This window comes from Lepisma saccharinum, chromosome 2 (assembly GCF_977018435.1).
Source record: "Lepisma saccharinum chromosome 2, izLepSacc3.1, whole genome shotgun sequence".
Classification (NCBI taxonomy): domain Eukaryota; kingdom Metazoa; phylum Arthropoda; class Insecta; order Zygentoma; family Lepismatidae; genus Lepisma; species Lepisma saccharinum.
Window position 1 is genome coordinate 126,329,769 of NC_139230.1, and position 18,909 is coordinate 126,348,677.

The 18,909-nt window shown below is 37.9% G+C and overlaps 1 protein-coding gene across 1 annotated transcript in view; it reads left to right on the top strand.

The window, feature by feature from the left end:
• LOC145983633 (uncharacterized) overlaps positions 1-18,013 on the top strand; it is a 48,187-nt gene extending 30,174 nt beyond the window's left edge. The window contains exons 5-6 of the mRNA XM_083116697.1: positions 15,182-15,706; positions 16,406-18,013. Of these exons, the coding sequence (XP_082972823.1) occupies positions 15,182-15,706; positions 16,406-18,013 (2,133 nt within the window). The remainder of the gene's footprint in view (positions 1-15,181; positions 15,707-16,405) is intronic.
• The last annotated feature ends 896 nt before the right edge of the window (positions 18,014-18,909 follow it).

Sequence of the window (18,909 nt, forward strand, 5' to 3'; positions counted from 1 at the left end):
ATGAAAATGTCACTGTAAATGTCATACTGTCTTGCTGAATTTTTTTCTCCAAATGGCAATCAAGAACTTGTGAAGCATCATTTGACTGTTATCATAAATTGCAAGTTTTTTTTTTCAATTTTCCTAGAAATCTGTATTATGTCCAGAATGTAAATGCTCAGTTGTATGGCAAAATCTGAAATGTTCGCGTGAGAGAGAAATCATCACGTAGTGTAACGTACATGCCAAGTACCAATCCTGGATTGTGATTGCTGGACATTGCACTGCAGTTTATTTTTATTCACCTTCCCTCTTGCAAGCAGCACAACACAATCCACTAGCAGATAACACTGATGACAGAGAATATGAAACAAAAGAGTTACCGTGTTGGGGGAGGTAGGTATGTGGACAATTCTGCCATGCAGGAAAACTGTTTTCTTGAACTGGTTCACATCCCATTCCACACCGATTAAAACCGAACTAAATGTGCTGTGTTTAATTAAACAAAGACTGAAACTATAACCTGAACCTAAACATTTCGGTACTCCCAAAACTGAAACTTCCTCTCAAACTTTCAGTTCAGTGAACTGTTAATAGTGGCCCACCAGTAAACAGTTTGTGGTACTAAAACTGAAATTTTGTAGAATCAATTCCAGTGCAAATTAAAATTGATCCAAAACTCTGTGCTCACTTACGTGAGACAGAAACTTGACTCTGTAGGTTTTGTTCAGGTTCAGGAAGACTGAAAGTTATTTTTTATTTCAGTTCAGTTTAAGCCATAATCCCTGTTTCATGGTTCCTTTTTCAACACAATCAGTGCATGGAGCACATGCATTGTGGACTGACACTTAATTAATCTTACAAATTAGAAGTGATAAAGTTCATGATGTGAGATCGAACCCTGGTGAGATCACTATTATTATTTTTTTAAGGTAAAGAGTGTCATGTGACAAGTTTCGAAATTAGACTTCATTGTTTCGGCTGAATTTGTCAATCCCAAATAATACATAACAAAATTTTGAAAGCTGTAAAACTTTCAATTCAATAGCAAACCTTCAGATGTCAAAAAGTAATGCCCAAGAGAAACCTATATTTATGAGCTTTTAGGAAAATATACACAAAAAATAACAAAATTATAAATTTATTTTAAAAAATATTTTATTTTCAAAGTGACATGATTCTGGCAAAGTGATTTTTTAACCTTCATAAAATTTCTGAAATTGTCTGTTTGTCACACTTCAGAATATTCGGGAAATTTCTCCTCTGCCATGGTGTGGACTTAATCTCAGAATAAAATGTTGAACTGCTTTCACTGAAACTGGTTTCTGAAGTGGTGCAAACCAGAGTGCTTTAGCATGTGGAGCTTTGAGTTTTGGTTCGTCTGGACGAGAGTAGAAATTGCCAGTGACAATTCAAGTTCAAGTCTGAATTACCTATCCAATTTCAGTCTGCAGCGCTGAACTAGAACTAGGAGTGATTTGGGTTTGAACTGAACCAGAACTTAAACTGAAATTAATTTCAGTCAAACCTTGTTCTTGCTGCTTCAGGAGAATGATATGTGATGGAATCACATGATTTGTTCTTCTCTTTCTCTTGCACTGTGGCCACAGTGCGAGAAGTGGAAGTTCATATTAGATAATCTGTTTACTGATATAATTTCATTTCTTTACTTCACTTTTCTGCCACTTGTAGCTAATCGCAAAGATAACAAAGATAAGGATGAATTGTGAAATGGTGACGTATTCACAAACACAAATAAACAGCATACACATGTAAGTCTGTAAGGGGAGTCTCTCCTTAAAAAATGAATGTCAACATAAAATTATACATTTCACAAAGAAATTTCATTTCAGTCACAGTAATTTGTGTACATTTTTGTAAAGGCACTGCAGGGACTTGATGACTTCAAACTAAAATAGTGTTTTTGAGAGGGCAACACTATTATGGGTGGAAAACTTGCCTTGTTTGACCCTTTGAAAAACAAATTCTGTGGTTCCCTCTCCTGCGAATATCCGTGACACCACCCACCCCACCCCACTCCAATGCAAATCCTTATACTGACTGTGAGTCAAGACATCAGAACCTTGCTTGTAACCTCGGATCATTTGAAACAAGGAGCAAAATTCTCCACGGAATATAAAGTATCAAACATTACCTGTAAATCAATAAGCCATGAGAGATGTCACTTACAGAGGATAATTTGGGGGTGAGAACCACATATTTGTTAATTTTCTTACACTGAGAACACTCTCTCTCCTCTTCTTATTATTCCATTCACGACTGAGGGATATTTTGTTGGCTTTCTTCCTCAAAAGCGGAAGTAAAGAGAAGTTGTGTTGCTGGATCTCAGCAGAACCATCAGGTTTCTCTCTCCTTTTTTAGTGAGAGGTTTCCTTTTATCTCTTGCAATGAGACATATCTCAGGAAAATAAGTTTCTAAGTTTCTTGGAGAATAACTCTTTATGTTGAATCAAGAATTCAGTATATTGAATACACGTGTGGAAGAACTTGTATGGGTGGGCAAGTATGAATGTGTGTGTGCACGTGTGTTTGTGTGTACAGTTGTTTGCCTGCAGCTGACAGAAAATTAGCTACTTCATAGGAATTCTCCCTTGAAATAGGTTAGTCAATATGAATTTGAACTTTGAAGACATGATGCCCCAATATTTCCTATCTACATTATGTGTGAAGAGGTTAACCAAGACTGGTCACACATAAATATACACAATCCTAAAGATGAAATTTTTATCTCAATTTTATATTTAGCCTTATCAACAAATAATCTAAGTTCTAATACCTTAGAAAAAGCATATACTGATTTCGATGAGTCAGACCTCTGTCGGGCCATTATTCATCCTCATTGTTACAATTGGTCCTGTCTGGAAGAAAAGCTATGTGCAATTAAAAAATACCGATAAATTGTGCCACCCACACAAGGCACTATTTTCGCATTATTGCTCCTCCTACAACCTGCTAACATATTGTGCCAATAAAGATCCAGCTTCGTTTCCTCGCATGCAGACATCAGTAACTAGCTCACCACGTTAAGATTATGATCACTCAATTCAAGATTAGCATATCTGCATAAAGTGCATTTCAGAAAACATCTTAAATCTCGTGTATTGTAATGATTGAATCACTACACGATCCTTTTTTTATTGGTGTTTGTGTATTTTCAATGTTATTTTTTTTAGTAACAGCTATACTTCTTTTTTATGCAGTTTCCAATGTAACCTGCTGTAGGGCTGGCCTACGTGATGGTGAAAGACAGCTTGCAGAAGGTGGTTGGTTAGTTTCAAAATCTTGTACCTTCAAACCTGTGAGGGTGGAAAATTCCTGTTTACTTGTCTGTTTTTGAATCGCCTATATAAAGGGAAGATACTGGAAAGTGGGGTTGTCATTCTTATGTTTTGGGCAAGAAGGGAGTCCTTGGAAGATTCCCTCGATGCCGGTAGAGTGGCTGTGGCTAGTCCTATGGCTATTGGCCACGGGTGTACGATTTATTTCATGGAAATGCATAGATAAGTCCGCACAATTTTTATTCGTTTTGCGACAAGCCAACACTTAGTTTTTGGTTGACAGTATTACATTTTTTCGGGAGAGAGGGGAGATCTTGAAAGGTTCTCTTGGTGCCGGCATAGTGACTGTGGCTAGTCTCAAGGACTAGAGGTCACGGATCAACCATTTTTGCATGGAAATGTCATTTGGTGTCAAGCCAATGCTTAGTTTTCGGTAGACATTGTAATTGTTCTTAGAGAAATGTCATATCCGAGTGGATTAAGTGATGCGTTTATTTACAAGTCTATCCATTTGTGAAAATGCTTGTTGTGCGAAATTATTAGCATAAAATTGTAGATTCAACATTGTTAAGGTGTCCGGTATTTACTTAATCTGGGATTAAAGGGACAGTGAGAGGGTGGAAAAAGAATCACCATAGTTTTGTTTCATATAATTTCAAGAATTTTGCATAATTAGTTGTAATTTCCATCAAGTTTAGTCTCTTTTTTGCATGGCAATTTATAGAGCAACCAAGAAGGGAGGGAATTAGAGAACCATGTCATTTATACATATACAAGTGTCAAGCTTGGTACATATTGAAATAGTACTGATGGTCTAGGCCAACGTGTATATATATATATATATATATATATATATAATGGATAAAAGCAAGGAGGGCCAAAAGGGCTTTCATCCATTATTATCCACTTTTGGTATGAATCCTTTTGCGTATAACTCCTATCAACTGAACCGCCTGCAATCTCTTATTGTTTCCTATACCAAAGCTACATCCCATGCACGCTTCCTGCACTCATGTTTGATATTAGGCCTAACACCCAAAAGCCTCACACCCAAACTGCCATTTTCCGCCATACCCCCAAGCATAAAACCCACAATTTTCCCACTAGCGAGAAATTTCGCTATTGAACTCACCCATGCCATGTACCGGTCTCAGCTAAATAGCGCCCAAGAACTGTCCATTTCTATTCAATCCCTTGCCAAAATCCTGTTGCTGACCCCAGGTAACCCCCATCACAAAATGGACTCCTTCTGGTACACCGCCCATTCCATTGCCAGTGACCTTAACACTAAACACCTCCAAAAACTCTCAAATCTCTGCCATCAAGCTTTTCAGACTGGCTGCACCCTCCCCCTTCCACTGCTGCCCAATTTCAGTCCCACACGAACATGCCCGCTATTACCCAACCCTCCTTTACCATTGCCCACCCCTCCCACACCACCACAGACCCCCCTAAAAACGAAAACTGCACCCCCACACATCGCACCTTGGGAAACAACCAGTCCACAGACAAACCCAGCCTACCAGATCTATGACCACCAATGACCCTAACCCACTCAAAAACAACCAGACTGTACTCAATTTATCCAGCCATAAACTGAGCACTGATGAAATAGCTGTTTTATCCAAAGACCTGACCTTCTCCCCCACAACTCCCCCCAACCAATTCCGCCTACTTCTTGACACACACCCACCGGAGCCTCCTTCAATTTAGCCCCCCCTCCTCCAAAGATCCACCCCCCCCTGCCCACCAACCACCCCTTGGAAAGATACATCACTGCATCATTTCCACAACCTCTGTCAGCTCATTCTTAAATAACTTTCACAACCAACCTAACCTCAACACCCCCCCCCCCCAACAGAAAGCTCTAAGAGACCTCCGCAACAACCACAACATCAAAATCCTCCCAGCTGACAAGGGGTCCACCACTGTGGTCTTGAACTCTCAAGACTACCTGGTGGAAGCCAACCGCCAGCTGACTGACCCCTCCACCTACAAACCCACCACAGTTGACCTATCCGCCGAACACCTCAACAAAATCCAGGACTTCATCCACACCCGCGGCCTCCCTGAAGGCCTGACAGCTCGTACCACTGCCATGTTAATAACTGACAATCCCCGCACCCCCACCTTCTATCTATTGCCCAAAATTCACAAACCTGGCAACCCTGGTAGACCCATTGTGTCCAGCTATAACTCACCCACAGAAAGAATCTCAGCATTTGTTGACTCCCATCTCCAGCCTCTTGTGAAAGCTCTGCCCTCCTACCTCCGTGACACCAACCACTTCCTCCAGAAAATCAGCACCCTTCCACCATTGCCCCCAAATACCATCCTTGCCACCATCGATGTCACTTCCCTCTACACCAACATACCCCACTACCATGGCCTCCGCTCCATAGAATTCTACCTCAATAGCAGACCCAAACCTCACAACCCCAGCACCAACTTCCCGACTCACCTAGCCCACCTTGTCCTCACTTGTAATAATTTCTCCTTTGAAAACCAAAATTTCCTACAGATCCGAGGTACAGCCATGGGTACCAGAATGGCCCCATCCTATGCAAACCTCTTCATGGGCAAACTTGAGCAAGAGTTTTTGGCTACCCAACCCCTCCAACCCCTCCTCTGGCTCCGTTTCATCGATGACATCTTCATGCTCTGGACACATGGAGAACCATCCTTGTCAGCTTTCCTGGACCAACTTAACCACTTCCTTTCCCTAAAATTCACCTGGATGCACTCCCCCAACCAGATCACCTTCCTGGATGTGGACGTGCACATTGAGGGAGGACACCTGACTACCACCATCCACATAAAACCCACCAACCACATGCAATACCTACACTTCTCCAGCTTCCACCCGTTCCACACCAAAAAAGCCATTCCATTCTCTCTGGGCCTCAGGGGACAGTGCCCGAACACTTCACCCACCTCCCGCCAGAATTATAACCTCCGCCTACACCAGCCTATATATATATATATTTCAGATCAGAATTTCAGTGTTTTAATTAAAGGGGATCGTGTTTTTTTTTTTTATGTGGGGATATTCTAATGTAATTCTTCGTATATATTTAGTCAACGAGATAAATAGTCTTGTTATATATTTCTAAACTGAACGTCTGGGCTATCATTCAAAGATAAAAGAACTGAGTTTTCCCCCTAATATCCATGGTAAAGAATATGGTAGTTATTCAATGTCTTTAATTCGATTGAACCATATTGTTATTTTTTTTAAAGTGTAATGGAAAACAAGTAACAGGCCAAGCCAAGGCAGGTTACTCTCCACCAGAAGAAATGTAGCAAAACAGCACATATGAATTAATGTGTGCGTTATGTAGTATTAATTCTGTACATATCTGGGTGCTGGTGTCCATATTGATTTCAAGCAAAGATGTCAAGGGGATGAGTATGTTTTGAGAATTTTCTAAGAATGTTAAATTGTTTCTCGAAGTTGAGTTTATGCCTTAGGGTTGCAAAAAGGGGGAAAGATAAAATAAAGAAAATAAATTATACCTAAGAGAGATGCATCGAAAAAGGAAATAAATAATAAAAGTGAAACAAAAATACCAAGACACATGGAGTGAGGTAGTATTAATGAGAAATGACAGAAAAAATTGCAAAATTATAAATACAGAGAAGAAATTTATGAGAAGAAAGTTACTTTGAAAGTTTATTGAAGAACTGCAGAAGCGAGCATGCACCAAAAATGTGTGTGTGTGTGTGTGAATTGAGCGATATGCTGTATTTATGAGGGAACGCAATAAAATTCAATTACCAGTGTAACCCAAAATTTTCCCACTTAATTTTCAGTGACTGTCTTGTAATGAAGATTAAAGTTTCATCTTCCATTGGGATTTATTACCAGAAAATTTTAGCAGGGTGTAAGGGATGACTCTTGCACATAGTACACCCAATTGTCAAACTCACTCATGTTTATTGGAAAACTAAACAGCAAAAATTGGGAAGATATTTATAACTTACCTTCCACAAAAGAAAAATTTAATCTCTTTCTGAACAAAATTGTCTTGTTACACAATGAATGTTTTCCACCTAAACAAGTAAACATATCCACCGAGTGTAAACCATGGGTCACAAACGGAATCAGAATCTCAAGTAGAAAACTAAAAATGCTCCATTCTGAAAGCAAGGTGAATCCCAATTCATCTTTTCTGAAATATTACAAGAGGTATAAGCAAATATATAAAAATGTACTCCACCAATCAAAAGTTAATCATAATGACCGTAAAATCAATAATTCAAACAATAAATGTAAAACAATGTGGGAAATTATAAGAAATGCATCAACAAAACACCAATCTTTAGGTAATAATATGGTGATATGCATTAATGGAAAAGAAGTCCAACATCCCCCTAATATTGCGAATGCTTTCAATGAGTATTTTGTAAATGCAGTTCCAAATAGAAGGAATGGGTTTATGGCGGCTCCAGAAGAATGTTCTACACACATAACAGTGAATGACAAATTCTTGTTCATTTCCCCCATTACTGAACAGGAATTAAAGATAATCTTCAGGCATATAAAAAACAAACGATCTTCCGGCATTGATGAAATACCAGACTTCCTAATTAAGAAATGTTATAGTTCCCTATGTCAACCATTACTAGATATAATAAACAATTCCATTGAACAGGGTATTTTCCCACACAGGCTAAAGATAGCTGTTGTTAAACCATTACTGAAGAAAAATGACCCAAAGGATTTATCAAATTACATTTTGCAACTCTCAGTCTTCTCAAAAATTATTGAACATGCAATAATGATGAGAGTAGAAAATTTCTGTAGTAAACACTCAATCTTAAGCTTGTCGCAGCATGGTTTTAGGTCTGAACGAAGCACGAAAACAGCATTAGCAGACTTAGTAGAATGTGTCACACAATCTCTGAATAATTGTAATCACATGTTAGGAGTCTTTTGTGACCTATCAAAAGCTTTCGATTCTGTAAATCACAAGATATTGCTGTGGAAACTTCAAAAACTTGGTATTCGTGGGCTACCACAAAAGTGGTTTCAATCTTATCTTACCAATAGAAAGCAAATTGTAGAAATCGCTCACACCACAGCAAAAGGATACGTGACACATCAACACTCCACCACGAAAAGTGTAACATGTGGGGTGCCTCAGGGAAGTATTCTTGGCCCTCTTTTGTTTCTTATGTACATAAATGATTTACCAAATGTTATACCTGAGGCAAATGCAATATTATATGCTGATGATACAAATATTATAGTAACAGACACTTACAAAGATGCTCTACAATCTAAGGCTAATAACGTATTAAACAAATTAGATGACTGGTTTTTAAATAATAATCTACTCCTCAACAGCAAAAAAAACAAATTACATTACATTTTCTACAATCCAAACCAGAAACCAAATAAGCCTCAATCTAATATCTGGGAATACACAACTAGAGCCTAAAAAAAATTCAAAATTTCTTGGTATCATTCTGGATGAACACCTTAGCTATACAGAACACATAAACACGCTACAATCAAAATTAAGTAGTGTGTGCTATGCCCTTCGAGAAATGGTAGACATCTCAAGCACCCAAACTGTAAAGTGCCTTTATATGGCAAACTTTGATGCTTTACTAAGATACGGTATTATGGTTTGGGGTAACAAGGGCCACTCCAATGTCCTTTTTATGCTTCAAAAAAGAGCTATAAGAATCATAGCTGGAGTAAAGAAAACTTATTCATGTAGAACTCTTTTCCGTAAAATTAATGTGTTAACTCTCCCCTGCATATACATTTATGAATGCTTAATTTATGTTAAGCAAAATATTTCCAACTTTGCCACAAATGAGGAAATACATGGCCTAAACACAAGAAATGAAGACAAACTTCACATAAAACACTGCCGCCTTAACTTATGTAAGAAAGGTCCCTTAAATTCTTCCATAGATCTCTACAATAAACTACCACAAGATGTGAGGAAAGAACCAAAATTGATGATATTCAAGCACAAGATAAAATCAATGCTTCTGAAGCATGTTTTTTATTCTATAGCTGAATACATGGAAGCGACTTTTACATAAGACAAATGTACATAATGTAGTTTAATCACATATTATTCTTGTAAAATTAAATGTCAAATGAAAGTGGGTAATTAGTATATCTTCTCATGTTATATTTTTTTGTGATTTTGATATAATACCAGAGTAAGACCCAATTTTTTACAATTTTTGGCTATATATTTTGTATTTGTAAAATCTATTAATGTACCTGTATTGTAATGTAAGTATTGAAATGTCCTATATTACCATGTACTTTAATTTGTACACACCGGTAGTCCTTGGACGCAAATAAACTAAACTATACTAAACTAAACTTAGTGCACTCTGGACTGTATTTTGCAGACTATCAAGGCTCTGGCATCTGAACCTAACACCAGTTTAATCTTCATAGGATTGCATGTGTGTGTTGTAGTATGTCTTGTCCTGGTTTGTTCTGAGTGCCCTTGATGGCCTCGGCTTTTAACTGAAGACAGAATATTTGATTCTCCTACATTCTATTTTAGATAGGGTAAGAGGCTGGATCCCATATCATGTAATCATTATCCTTCACTGTTTCCTGCCTCTGGCTGGGTCAGCATAGAAGTCAAGTCTCTCCATTTTTGCCTGGTCTTCAACCACTCCTCTCTTTGCACAGTGTTCCAAGTTTGTCCTCTTCAACTAACGCTCTCCACTATCTGCTCTTTCCACCAACATATTGGTCTCCCCCTTGGTCTTATTCCCATTACTTGTGCATGGTAAACTCTTACTGGTAGTCTTTCTGCATCCATCCTCTTCATGTGTCCGAACCACCTCATCTGTGCCTGATCCATCCTGTCCCGAAGCTTCACCAAACACACTGTCTGTCGGATCTCCTCATTCCTTATTCTATCCCTTCTAGTCTTCCCTAATATACTCCTTAAAAATTTCATCTCCACTGCCTGCATCTTTCTTTTGTCTCTCTCTTTCATTGTCCAAGTCTCTGCTCCATACATAATTATTGGCACATACTATGTGTTGTATATTACATTCTTGCATTTCATAGGTACTCTTCGCAACATCTTATTTGACCGCCTCAAAAGAATTCTAAGTCCCGAATTCGTAAATTTAGCAACATTGCACTTCGGCTCCAGGTGAGAGTAGCCAACTTTGAGTAGGTCCTTCCACTAGATGAAAAACGCTGTGGTGAGAGGTTTACAATTTTGCACTTTCCATCAACTTAGAAACTATAAACCGCTATTATAATACACAATCAAAACGAAATAATAAATTGGAAAAATAACCTTGAGGAATATTTATGATTCTGCTTGCTTGACTTGAAATTTGAGGGGTTTGAAACACTGAACAAAGTTTTTCTCCACCTGGAGGAAATCAACATCAAGTTTGTGCAGAAAGAAGCAAATTTGTGAGGAGTTTATGCGACATTTTATTTACAATACCTTGCATAATATCGAACAGTACTCAAAAAGTTATATTTGTCACGACTAGTCAAGAAAATGTGCTTGGTTCACAGGAAGGTGGGAGTCTTCATAAAAGTCAACATGTTTTTAAGGGCATAACGTCATCAAGTTAACGTAGAGCAGTTGGTTATGGTGCTATCTTTTTCGTCAAGCGTGAAAGGTCGTGGGTTCAAATCCCACTCTCTCCTCATTTCTTTTCTTTTGTTTGCTGAACAAAGATCGTTGATAGTAGAATATTTAAAAAAAATGAATCCGATGCTCACTTGAAGGACGTCCCTTCTGCGCATATTTCCCCTTAGAGGTTGCAGATTTCCAGTTTTGAAGGTTAAATGGTTTTTAGTTATTATTCATATTTTGTGTTAACACACATCATGATTAATTCACAAATCACATATATGTATTCAGGTTGCAAAATGTAATGTTATTTATGTTATGTATTGTTTGTTCTTCTCTGTCACCTAAAATATTGATTGTTTGATTTCGATATACTATAAAAAACATATACAGTTATGTTAAGTAGTGATGTAGAGCATTACTGTAATGAAGGAAAGTGTTTAATGAGTTCAAATTGCTAATATTGGTAATTTTATGTCCGTTCCTTCCTAATAACTGTTGTCAATCCCTCTCACCATCATCTTACCATGCATCTAAAACTAATAGTAAATTGCCAATTTACATAAGTAAATGGTTATTGCAACGGAGGTCGATTCGATAAGAAACTATTATAAGTATTTATATAGTGAGTGACAAAAAAAAATTCAACGCCTCAAAATGATCGTTAATTCGTCACTGCTTTGCATCTAAAATGTTTGTCTTATTTGAACAGATAGTACGAGTATCAGATTCCCACTAACTTTGCAATATTTGAAACCACATTACAGACTTAGCTCAACATAACTTGATTCTGTGCATTCTGACTTCCTCCTATCCGAAACAACTTCCTCTTACAATTTCCTTTCACCTCGTGAAATACAGAGACCAATATTAACTCTTTAGCACGGTGGATAAACTTTACATCCAAAGATAAACTCCTGAAGAAAATCCTGCCTTAATGGAGAATCGAATGTACGACCTCCCTGGTGAGAATCAAGCATGCTACCTTTTCTCCAGGTAGGTCATGTTAAAATTTGCTACCAGTTTGAAGAAACCAATTCACACATATTTTCATGTATATAACTTCTTCATGGCAATTTTCATGAGTAAACAAACTCAGAAAAAATTGAGAAACGCTGAAACGGAAAAATTATGTACATGTCTATTGGTGTTTTGTCATATTTTGTAAATTGTGTAAAAATTCCGTATTTTGAACAAGCATCGTTAAGTTACGAAGTCTTTTGTTGTTTGTTTAAAGTAGGAACACGAGAGCGAAAAGGAGTAATTTGAACCTGAACCCGGTTGCCAAGAAACTTCAGCTTCTTTCCAAACACTGTATGAAAAGAGAGAGGAAAGGGATATTCAACGTATGAAATATAAAATATGTGTGAAAATAAAACAATGGAAACCCTGCAAGATAATACAAATGAACTTCAAACTATGAAAACATATTTTCGTGGTGGAAAACTGCAAATCATTTTCGAAATATGAACTTGATTTTCTTTCTGTATTAGAAAGTGGAGATATGGGATGATAGGATCCCTCAGCAAGAAAAATTTAAGCAAGCCGCTTCCTTCCCTCCAACTTTTTCAATGGTCATAATTAGTAATTAGGGTGTGGATGTTGATGAAAAATCAACTTTTTCTCTGACCCTTAAAAACAATGCTAAACTCTATATCATGTCATTTTCCCTTCAGTTAGAGCCTGAAAACACTTTCTATTTTACATTTCTTTTGCATTTTTCGGCCTTTTTTACCTTTTAGTTTACTTGTCAGTATTCTTAACAGTGTCCTCCTCCGTAGCCGTGAGGTCTAATGCACCTTGCTTTGGGCGGTGGATGCGGTATGGCATGGGTTCGATCCCAGGTTCAGTCTGCAGGAATTTTCAGCCTGTGTATAGGGCTGGTGGAAAACCACCATCGTGAGGAAATTGGGGAGCTCCAAGTGAGTGAGCGTAATCCGGTCGCGAAATTCTACAACAGCTGTCCCCCTGGTGGCCCACGTGGGAGGGAGGCCAGCAGTCGGTAGGCAAGCCAGGGCCCAATATTGGGCTGTAGTGCTATAGGGTTGCATTCTTAAATGTGTTTGTTGCATTTTTATTTACTTTTTAGGTTAATTTTTCTCCTCCCCTGTTGTTTCATGCATTTTAAATGCCTTTACTAGTAAAGCTTACATAATTAGATTTCTTGACATGGTCCTTTTAGCAAATTCATTATGAACCGAAAATAGGGTCAATGGAATATCATAATATCATTCTTAACTGAAATGTTTGGCAATGGATTAAAATACTTTGTGTGAAGACTACTTTGAGGTTCTTCATCTGGACACTGTTATCGCTTTAATCTGTGGTTTTAAAGTAGAATTAGTCACAATATTAAATGAAATTATACTCTGGTGTACGCAAAGCAGAACTGTATTTTCGAATGCTGGCCGACTACAGTATTGTAAAAGGCTCACTCTGATCAAGAGATTAATTGGTTGATTTGGCGTTTTAAGTCAACTTTATGCACAGTTATGCTAATCAGGACTGCACCTACAGTTTAAAGTGGGATCCGAACCACTGTGTGCTTCCACCAGAAAGGAGATGAATGATTTTTAAAGAAAAACCTTGAGGTATATTTTATGTAACCTTGAAGTAAACAAAGAAATCTACATTATCACTTACTTGCTCTTTCCCCTTTGCTTCAGTAGTTTCAACCACCAGACAACGGGCTTCATCGACTTATTAGACAACTTACTCTCATGTAGTTTATGAAAGAAATCAAGCTTTCATTTTCACAGTAAAAATTATTTTATAATATTTTTTTTACTATTTTTCGGTCATTCTATAGGTCATCTTATGACTATTTTTTAGGTCATCAACTTCCGAGCCCTAGTCATAATGTTTAATCCTACAAGCATTCCTCAGCTATCCTAAAGGCTCGAGCAAACACCTAAAACTTTCCACTTCACACAGCAGTACACTACAACAGAAATGTGTATGTCTTCATCCTTTGAACCGAGTGCATAAAATAACATGAACCGTGTGGCGTAGGGGGATCGTGTTTGCTTGCAGAATTGAAAATCATGGCTTCAAACCTACTTGTTTGCAAAATCTTTTTCGGGAAGAAAACGGCTTTGGACGAGATATTTCCGCTAAAATTTATGCAATTTAGGTCCAGCTTTTCCTGATGCAGAAAGATGTGATGTAAAGTCTGAGGTGGGTAGTTTCAAACGTTGAAAATAGCATAATATTTGTCATTTATCATTTGAAAATCCGACATATATTTAGGTCCGCAGTGAAGAGAACAAACAAAGAACATCGTATTTCTGTATGTGTGTGTGATGGTATGTGTGTGTGTGTGTTGTTGTTGTTGCTGTTGTTGTTGTTGTTGTTGTTGTCAATGTTTTAAGTCTACCTTATGCACAGTTAGGCTAATGGCGACTGAACGAACAGTTTAAACAGGAATCCGAACCACTGCGCAATGAGCCTCCACCTGATATTAAAATGGGGGCACCTTGATTACAACATGCTGTTCAAGAACATGTATTTATGATATAGTAATTCTTAACGTGTGTTAACATAGCTTTTGACAGCTGAATGAAAAGAAGGATCTTGCCAAAAATCCTGCCAATCACTGAAAAATCAAGAAGATGAGTAGAAACATTCCCGAGATATGCATCGCATAAATATTTACAGTGATTTAATATAACCCAGCGGTAGGAGCTCAGATGAGCTTTTTTCCGAGGCGAGCCTCAGCAACTGGGCGGGTCGCAGGTGGCGGATAGCGAACGGCCATCAGATATGATGGTTAGCTGCGAATAAGGCAGTGCCGAATAAGCAGTCCCGGACCGAGGCGGCAGTGCTATCAGGGTCTGGGAGAGGTTGGTTTTTGGCAGGACCATCCTCAATAAAAACCCAGAAAAGCCCTTTTGATAGCACTGTGTCATGGCGAGAAAGTGCCGCCATTAAATAAGCACTGCCCCTGCTGCCTTGCAGGGAGGGGAGGGATCCCCAAAGGCTAAGGGAAGGAAACCCTAACAGAAAACCAAGGGTAGGGAGGACTCTTCAGGCATGGTGAAGCCAGCCTCCCTAGGGGAGTAAACCCCAAAAAAATCCTGGTCCTCCAAGCTTGGGGGTTTGGCGTGGGACTGACCATTCTACCCAGTAAAAGCACCTATTGTTGAGAAGCCTTCAAATCAGAGAGCCGGACTGGAATATGTAAGACGAACTGGCAAGAATAAGGATATGAGAGTAGGAACATGGAACGTATTATCTCTATACAGAACTGGAGCCCTAAGAAACCTTACCGAAGAGTTTAATAAATACAAGCTTGATATTCTTGCATTACAGGAAATTAGGTGGACTGGGAAGGATGTGTTGGAGCAGAAAGACACAGTAATATATTATAGCTGTGGAGAAAAACATGAGTTTGGAACAGGTTTTTTAATAAAGAAAAAGATGAAAAATCTTGTAATGGATTTTAAGGCAATAGATGATAGAACCTGCATTTTAAGAGTTAGGGGAAAGTTCCATAACTACAGCTTGATAACAACCCACGCACCAACAGAGGATAAATCTGAGGAAGAAAAGGATGCTTTCTATGATAAATTGGAGAGGGTTTACGATTCATGCCCCCAATATGATATCAAAATAATGCTTGGAGATTTTAATGCAAAGGTAGGCAGGGAAATCTGGGCTAAACCTGTGATAGGATCTCATAGCCTGCACCATGAGAGTAACAATAATGGAATAAAACTGATTGATTTTGCAAATAGGCATCAAATGATCATAGCAGGCACCTTTTATCCTCACAAAGATATACATAAAGCAACATGGAGAACTCCAGATGGGAGATCAAGTAACCAGATAGACCATGTAATTTTAGATAGTAAACACAAATCAAGCATTTTAGATGTACGTAGTTTTAGGGGAGCAAATGTGGACACAGATCACTACCTGGTGATTGCTAAGATCAAGAACAGAATATCATGTATACACAAAAGGCAAGAAAGTAAAATCACAAAATATGATATATATAAATTGAAGGAAAGAGACAGAAAGAAAACATATCAGCAAAAGATTACTGACAGACTGAAAAACCTGGAAGATGGTGTGAACAACACCAATCCCAATGAAGAGTGGTGCAAAATACGAGATGTAATAATAAAAGTAGCAGATGAGGAAATAGGGGAAATGAAGAAACAAAACCGTAATGAATGGTTTGACGAGGAGTGCAAGGAGATAACCAAGCAGAAAAATGAAGCATACAGAAATATGATACAAAGTTATTTTACAAGAGCAAAGCTAGAAGTATATAGAGAACTGAGAAGGAAGGAAAAGAAAATACATAAGAGAAAGAAAAAAGAGAGTGTGGAAAGTAAAATGAGACAAATGGAATCATTTAATGGAAAACGAGAGAGTAGAAGATTCTATAGAACTGTCAATGAAATGCGAGGATTCCAAACTGGAGCATATATATGTAAGGATAAAGACGGACGACTGTTAAGTAATGACCAGGATATTTTAATTAGATGGCAGGAACATTTTAATGAACTTTTGAATGAACAAAACCAGAATGGAAGTGGAATGGAGCAAGAACAGAATCAGCATACGGAAGAAGATCAGAATGTAACAAATCCCCAGCTTAATGAACAGGAAAAGCAGGGACCTAGCCTTGAAGAAGTTAAGAGTGCCATTGAGAAGCTGAAAAACAATAGAGCGCCAGGATCTGACAAAATAACAGCAGAGATGATGAAACTTCACGGAAGGGATTTCTTGAGAAGCATTCAAAATCTACTAGATAAAATATGGAAGGATGAAGAAATCCCATCACAATGGGAAGAAGGTATAATATACCCCATATATAAGAAGGGGGATCGCCTACAAACAGAAAACTATAGAGGCATCAGCAAACTTAACACCGGATACAAAATTCTCTCTAATATACTTTTCCGAAGGCTCTCCCCGTATGTAAACAAAATAATAGGTGACTACCAATGTGGCTGTAGAGAGGGAAAATCGACCTCAGACCACATACATACAATTAGACAGATATGCGCAAAGACAAAAGAATTTGGAATAAATACATATCACCTCTATATAGATTTTAAATCTGCGTATGATACCATACGAAGGAACGAGCTGATTGAAGCCATGAGGGAATTCAACATCCCACAGAAATTAGTAAATCTAGTAGAAGAGACTCTAAAAAACGTGCGATGTAGAGTACAAATAAGAAATCAGCTATCTCAAGAATTCGAAACAAAACAAGGATTGCGTCAAGGAGATGCCCTGTCATGTATGCTATTCAATATTGCACTAGAAAAGGCTGTCAGAGAATCAGGCATAGACACTAGAGGAACTATAATAAACAAGTCAGTGCAAATGATGGCATATGCAGATGATGTGGTTATAATAGCCAGAACAACAAGAGCATTGCGTGAAGCTGTAGCTAATCTCCTTACAGCAGCACAAAAAATGGGGCTTGCAGTAAATGCTGCTAAAACAAAATATATGGAAATAACCAAGGTGCATACTAGTACTACACATCTTGAAGTTAACGGGCTCTCCTTCGAGAGAGTACAGGAATTTAAATATCTTGGTGTGTATATAACAGAAAAAGTAGATTCTCTGACAGAGATTCAACACAGAATAAGTATGGCAAATAGAAGTTACTTTGGACTTGGAAAACATATGAAGTCCCGGTATATCAGAAGGAAAACAAAAGTTAAGCTATACAAAACGTTAATAAGACCTATTTTAATGTATGGATGTGAATCATGGATTATAACTAAGAATGCTGAGACAATGATCGGAAGTTTTGAAAGGAAGATCCTGCGCAGGATCTATGGTCCTATATGTGAAAACGGATTTTGGAGAAGAAGATACAATAATGAACTATATCAACTCTACCAAGATATAGATATTGTGAAGGAAATTAAACTAATACGGTTAAGGTGGCTAGGACATATATACCGAATGCCAGATAACTCGATGTGCAAAAAGATAACGTTTATGCATATGGAGGGCAGGAGAAAAGTAGGAAGACCACCTTTAAGGTGGGTTGATTCGGTAGAAGAGGACCTAAGTATGCTGGGAGTTAGGAGTTGGAGAAGGAAGGCGCTGGATAGAGATGGATGGCGGAAGATTCTGAAGGAGGCCAAGGCCTGTGATGGGCTGTAGTGCCGGAAAAGAAGAAAAGAAGATTTAATATAATCTTATATTACATTATTACAACACTTCGTACTCGGTAAATAATAATAATAAAAAAATAATCAGGAGTGGGTGAGATTTAGCAATTATGCTTCATCAGATAGTGTCTGCATGCTGTTCAAACATTGCTCATAGAATGTATGTAAAGATTGCGTGTGTTTATTATTGAAGGCAATTGTACATTATGGTTTTGTGCTTGTTTCCACCCCCAAATGATAATCGTGCTCTAGCTTCAAATAAACATAGCAGTTTTACTATGTGATGTCGAATCTTATTAGTCATTGGCACATACATCATTATATTTTTAAATGATTTATGTCATGAAGAAGAGTAATTATACCTGGAATCCACGAAGACATTCATTCACCCTGTACTGATTTTGCGAGATTTGTTATCCTACTTTTGTGTTCAATGACATGCTAGGAAATCAGTATGTAAGTAAGAGAAAGAAATGAATGTGATCCTGAAGTTACATCATTTGGGCCCTTACAGAAAGAGAGATACTCTTATTGATTTGGATTGTTTATTTTCTCCCGTCTGCATCTTGAATCTCAATTCGATTTACTTTTTGTTATTTAGAGTCACTTCTCTTCCACTTTTGGCTAATTGCAATGATGTGGATAAATGATGACATGATAAAATTGATGAAGTGACACTTGCAAAGAACACTCATGCCCAGACTGGAATTGAAAGCCTTGTCCCCTGGGTGAATGACTACTTTGTTGTTACGTTATGCTTGGCTAAGGGGTAATCGAACCATCATCCACTCTCATCTGCTTTCAAATAAATACGAGCTTTTCCCCAAGTGAAGGAATTGAGTCAGTTTTTTTTTTAATTACTTAAGGGATACTGAGATTTTTGAACCT